The 6,285-nt window shown below is 48.0% G+C and overlaps 1 protein-coding gene across 1 annotated transcript in view; it reads left to right on the top strand.

The window, feature by feature from the left end:
• MTMR14 (myotubularin related protein 14) overlaps positions 1–6,285 on the top strand; it is a 42,969-nt gene that overhangs the window by 10,977 nt on the left and 25,707 nt on the right. The window contains exons 4-7 of the mRNA XM_006851559.1: positions 2,546–2,621; positions 2,926–2,986; positions 4,332–4,454; positions 5,755–5,828. Of these exons, the coding sequence (XP_006851622.1) occupies positions 2,546–2,621; positions 2,926–2,986; positions 4,332–4,454; positions 5,755–5,828 (334 nt within the window). The remainder of the gene's footprint in view (positions 1–2,545; positions 2,622–2,925; positions 2,987–4,331; positions 4,455–5,754; positions 5,829–6,285) is intronic.

Here is a 6,285-nt window from a genome sequence, read left to right as displayed (position 1 = left end):
GGGGGGAAGCTAAATATCTCTGAGTAGGTGGACCTGCGAAAAGAGACTCACTGATTGCAGAAGGGTGACAATGAGTTGCTGCTATGCAGGATTAATCTTGAGATGTCTTTAGTGTTCTTAGATGCTAGTGAAGGTTTTGGGCTTTGCTAGTAATCCTGCTTTCCTCTTCCTTTGCTCCATCTCTAGCCAATATGATGATACCGTTTCATACCTCTGAACTATCCTTGACTTGTTTTAATCATGTGTTTAAATGTCCTTTCCTCTTTGCTGTCATCCCTTTGAGAATAGAGCTCTTGTCTTACTCCTGTACTCCCAACCCCTAGCAAAGTGCCCACTTGTACGTGCATGTTTAGGTAGGTCTTGGATAAAGCTGGCCTGAGCCCTGTGCTCACACAAATGGGGAAGATGAGGAGCCTAGGGGTTTTCTGTTGTGAGGCCTGTGGCACATGGTAGGCCCTTGGTAACGCATGTATTGTTGGCAATACTTAACTTCCAACTCTGCTGTAGAGGCACATAGCTCTGCCAGGTTGAAGAAGTGGGGAGGTATGTTAAATAATGGCTTGTCAATGGAAATCTTCCTTCAAAACCAGTTCAAGGACTGAAGGGTAAGACGTTCTCCCTATACCATTTCCCCCCCAACACTTGCATCTGGCTTTCAGACTATAATATTGGAGCATTTTTTCTTTGTGTGGGGAGCATAAGTCCGCCATTCTCCTTTTTGTACCAAAGTTGACTACTATATTATCAAATCCTGCCGAACCCTGTTTGACAGATAGCATTGGAACCGCTCCTAATTAGAGGAATGAAGAGCATTCAAAGTACATGTTGATTTTTCAGTCAGCAGCAAATTGGAAGGTGCCGGAATGCTGGATTGGGAATGGGATGGTGGGGCCCAGGAGTGGGTGTCCAGTGTTTGGATGTGCAGGCAGGCAGGGTCCTTTCTGCACAGCTCTGTGCTCACTTGGGGAGTTGACAGATTGCTTCTCTCTCCTTGTACACATCTTTCTGGGCCTAGGGCTATAGCCTTGGGTACCAAAAAGCCAAGGACAAGCGAGAAGGGACTTGGGAGAAGAATGGAAGCAGAAGGAGGTTTCTGAACCTTGAAAAGAATTCAGGAATCTGTCTCAAAGTTCAACAGTCACAGAGAGAGATATGGCTGCTCTGGAAACATTTAGCAAGTCAAAAATGCAAGAGTGAGGCTTGGGTGCCAGCAGCTTAGATGAATGGATGCACACCATATAGTGCACCTCAGACTGCAGCAAGCTGGGTAGCCTCCCAGTCTTGTTTGCCGTCAGAAACCCAACCTCCCTGATCCTTGGAGTCTTAGGGGACCTCTCAGATGGAGTGCTGCTAAGGTACTCCACCTCACGGTTCCTCAAGCCTTGAAGGGCACTGCTCTTAACAAGGATGGATAGGCCTAGCAGAGTCCAGAAACTCCTGGAAATGTCGGAAAACCATGGTGTGCTCTTTTTTTCTGGAGACAGTTTATAGTTTTCATCAGATTTTTAAAGTATTGTTAGACCCAGAAACTTCAGTAGCCCCAGCTAACTACAGTGCACCCTGTTAGGCCCCTGGGAATCCCAGTCCACGTCCTTTTATTTAGGTTTCAGAACAGTTTATTAACTGGTTTTCACCCCAGCAGTGGATAAGCACCCACCTCAGGTCATACCTACGTCGCGTCAACACCCCCTCATTGAGCTGTTATTACCTCAGCCAGAAGAGTGTCTGGTTTCCACCCACACGCCTTCCTTCGATTTTGCAATCTACCAGGCACCCGTTGTTCATTCAGAAATGAACTTTATTCCTCATCTTGTGTCTCTACTCCATGTAGTCCACTCATGGGGCTGACACCCCTCCCAGGTCCTCAGCTTCCCCACCACCATCCTACACTCCTAGAGCGCACCACCCCACACAACTTATCAAAGGGACCATCTTACAACTAGGTATTGGTGTTCATGCTGGTTGGCTTGTTTCTGGAATTCTAACCCTCAAACTGATCCCCTTAGTGATGAAGAAAATAATAAATTATTAAGTAGTTACAGCTATGTCCTGTCCTTGTTAGTGGAAAGAGAAGCTATGCTTGGGTTTTTTATTTGTTTTTTTAAAAGAAATCCCCAGGTGCTACCCAGCTCCAAGCAAAAAACAAGGCCGGGAGAGAAGGGACTTGTGGTCAGCGAGTCTGGACCCTTGGCCCAGCTTGGCCCTCCTGTGTGACCTTACACATCACGCAACATCCCTGTGCTTATTTCTCTTTTTTCCATTTGGAAAACTGCCACCATCCATTTGTGTAGCCCTTGTGTTTGTCCAGTTAGAGGACTTGGTGTGAAGACTCAGGGCACATACGACCTCTGTCCACTGCTGGATGCGCTCTGGTGCAGCATGGAGGCTGTGGGCTAGGTTCTAGGGTTGCTTCTGCCTGATGGCTGTAGCCTGACTATTAAAAAACTGCAGGTGCTGGCCTGGCAGCGTCAGGAACCTTAGCTGCTCCTCCAGCAGCTAGAGTGCAGAAGGCCTTCTGACCCTGACCCTGCTGTCTCTCTCCCAGCACATATGCAGGTCGGCCACGCTGGCAGGATGGGGGGAGCTGTATGGACGCACTGGCTACAACTACATTTTCTCAGGTGAATGGCAAGCAGCATCTTCTGGCACAAGAGCAAGTACCCAGACCAAGACTTGTGCCCACTGCCAGAGAAGTGGGGGTGAGGGTGGGGCGGCGGCTGGGGAGCACGGTGAAGATCAGGGCTTCCCTTTCACCAGGGCCCGGGAGACAAATGGGCATCCAAATGAGGATAAGACCACTGTGTGGAGTCATGTGGCCATCCCTCCAGGGAATGCCAAAGTGTCCCTGCCCACCTGGGTACTGCCAGGTTGGAAGCAGGTCAGGAGGCCCCTGGGTAGAACCACTGATACAGGCTTCTCTGTCAGGGGGTGCAGATGACGCGTGGGCAGACGCCGAGGACATCACAGAGGAGGACTGCGCTCTCCGGTCAGTGCTGGGTCACTAGGAGTTGGCTTGTGTACTGGGGTGGCCATTTTCACACTGAGAGTATGTTCTCCTCATTGCCCTAGAGCTGTAGATTGAACCCTTTCCCCCCATCCACCACACCCCAAAAGTACAGCTGTTCAGGTCCATAGGTGACTTCACACTAAAGCTGACTATTGAATACTTGCTGCAGTCTTTCTGCATCCTAGCTGCACAGCAGATCTGAGCAGTCCTCTCTTCTCCAGCTATCTCCTGACTTCTGCAACAGACTGGCTCACAGAGCATCCTTTGTGAGGCCAGATGGTGGGCACAGGTCAAGCATCACAGGCTTCTTGCATACAGGCATATGCAGTCTCACCTGGAATGTAGAGACTGCAAGTTTCATAGTCGTGTGACTTGGGCCCTAAGTAAGAGCTTGATACCAAGGAGAACTTGAGCTCCTTTTAAGGGAAGGAGATGGGCTGGCTTGCACATGTCCTGCCCTCTCTTCACTCTAGAATACTTTGGAAAAGCTGCTCTGTACTCTTTGTACCATGTGAATATCTGTAATGGTATGCACACGAGCACCTAGTAAAGTCAGCCCCCAAAATGAGACTGGAGGGCTGACTGGGCCATCATCAGCCTGGTAGCTCTAGGGCAGCAGCTTGGACTTGCCCTCAGGAATGCCTGGCGCCCCCTCCAGCATCTATGGACCTCACCTTCACTGGGTTGTCTTCCGCAGCATTCAGAGTAGTGCGCTGTAGAGTAATGGTGACTGCTTCTTTCCACTTGCCTGGATCTGCATGGCTGATCAGAAGGCAGCCTGGGGATTAGAAGCTCTCTCTTCCTCTTGCTTTATAGGCCTGCTAAGTAGAGAGAATTCCCTTGTTAGTATTTCACAGTCAGTTGATAAAATACTCTGAGTCCATCTCCCAACAAGAATTTCAGTGTACATTTTGAGCAGGTCTTGTGGCTAAAATTGGCCATGGGGTGGGAGGCTGGGGGTGGGGGAATGGCATAGAGGCAGTGCAGAGAGATAAACTGCTAATGGAACTCAGAAAAGCTTAGACATTATCAGCCACCAGCTTGCTGCTCTTCAGAACTTTAAGATTATCTTGAGTCTTCTGGCTTAATGTCAAGTGATGCCAAAAAACCCTTTCCCATTTCTGGGCTTCAAATTGCTCCTCTTTGAAATCTGTCCTCGAGCTGAGTAATCTCTTAGAAAGTCACCTTCCCTGGAACCAGTTGGGCTGCCCTGGTGCTGCCTCAGGCTTCTGCCAGTGACGCCATGCTCCCTTTAGCAGCTCTGCCCCCAGACTTCTCTGAGCACACGCGCCTGTCTGACTTGCCTGTCTCTTCTTCATTTCAGAAGTAATGACACACATCTTTTTGATAAGGTCAGAGGCTATGACATCAAGCTGCTTCGGTACCTGTCAGTCAAATACATCTGTGACCTGATGGTGGAGAACAAGAAGGTGAAGTTTGGCATGAAGTAAGTACAGGCACCCACCAGAAAGTGGTGGAGGTGATGGGTCCACACGCTCGTGACAGAGAGTGCAGGTAGCTAGCAGTTGAGTGCTTAACACGTGCTGAGCGCTTCATGAGAGAATGTATGTGTCCCCCTTGTTCAGATGAGAAATTGAAGCACAGATGTCAAGTAACTTGCCCAAGGTCATATAGCTAGTAACTGAGGGAGTCACGGCTCTCTAACCGTTGCTCTACTGCTGCCCTTTCAGATGTCCTTGTTGTCTCCCCTGACTCCCCACTCCAGCTTTGGCAGATCAGATTCTCTTAAGTGGAACCCAAAATCAGTATGGACCCAGTACTTTTATGACTACTGCCATATAAAAATACGCATATGGACCATACCTTCCCAGAACAAGGCATTTAAAAAATGAAAATGGAGAAACTTTTCCCAACATTTTAAATGCTTTTATTTATTTGTATAAAATCATATTTGAACTGCAAGGTCAGTGGTTCAAATCCACCATCTACTCCTTGGAAACTCTATAGGATCACTGTGAATCGCAAGGGACTCATGGCAATGGCACTTAACAATGGTTTATTTATACATATGTAAAATTCTTAATTATGTTAAGTAGTCTTAAAAATAAGGCCATAGTGAAGCTAAAGTCCCAGCTCAGCTGTTTGTAGCCACGTGAATAGTTTCTTCTCTTCCTCCTTCCTCCCTTTCATCTTTCAGAATTATCATTGGACATTACCAAGTTGATTCCACCTCATAGTGACCCTGTAGAACAGAGAACTGCCCCACGGGGCTTCCAAGGCTGTAATCTCTATGGAGACAGACCGCCTCATCTTTTTCTTGTGGAGCAGCTGGGGTTCAAATTGCAGACCTCTTGGGTAGTCCCAAGTATTTCCCTTTTCCTATATTGTGTGCTAATCCTGTTTAGAAGGTGGTCTTGGTGAATATTAGAGAAGATAATAGGGAAGAGAAAGGGAGAACCCTTAAACCCCCTCTTGGGTCAGACTAACTATACTGTCTGCATTGGTGGACTTTGGTGGAAGGTTGTCCTCTAGCTTTACGTGCTAGCTGAGGTCTACTGATAACTGTCAAGGGGGATCAAACTCCCTCACCCAATATGCTACAGTAGAGTACAGAGAAGGTAGATATCTTCACTGTTCAAAAGAAGCACCACTGAAGGAAGTCATTCTTAATTCTGAAAGCTGGCTACTTCCAACAGCAAGTGCATTGAGTACTGCAATGCTCAATTGGGGTGTGGTCTGTGTGTGTGTGTTGTGATGTTGTAACACATTGTGTCCCTGTCTTGTAGTGTAACCTCCTCTGAGAAGGTGGACAAAGCCCAGCGCTATGCCGACTTCACTCTCCTCTCCATCCCATATCCAGGTAGGGAGCTCTTTTCAGGGACTAGTCAAGGACAGGCGTCGAGGACTGGGGGACCCAAGGAGGTCTTGCTGCGCTTAGGCACCCAAAGCACTCTGGGTGACACTTGTGTTGGCCAGCATAGAACCCTGGCCTCAGTAATGGGCTCTCACACTAGGGTAGGGTAATGTGCTAGACAGGCTTCTCACCTGGCAGGGCCTTGGGATTAAGTCCTCGCACTTGTCCACACTAGTTACAACCTAGAGCAAGTTACTTCATTTCTCTGGACCTCAAGATTTCTCAGGTGTTGGAGCTTGAAAAGGTTTAGCCCAGGATTTGGTTGTCAAGATTAGATGAGATCATGTATATTAAAATGTTCTCCACATGTAGTGTTCGGTGCACATTGAAGTGTAAAGTGGCCTTATTTGTACACTGTGTCAGCAACAAATCATGATGCTCTGGCTCGTGTAGATGTGAACAT

The sequence above is a fragment of the Chrysochloris asiatica genome, unplaced genomic scaffold (genome assembly GCF_000296735.1).
Source record: "Chrysochloris asiatica unplaced genomic scaffold, ChrAsi1.0 scaffold00030, whole genome shotgun sequence".
Classification (NCBI taxonomy): Eukaryota; Metazoa; Chordata; class Mammalia; order Afrosoricida; family Chrysochloridae; genus Chrysochloris; species Chrysochloris asiatica.
This window is presented reverse-complemented; position numbering and strand designations above follow the sequence as displayed.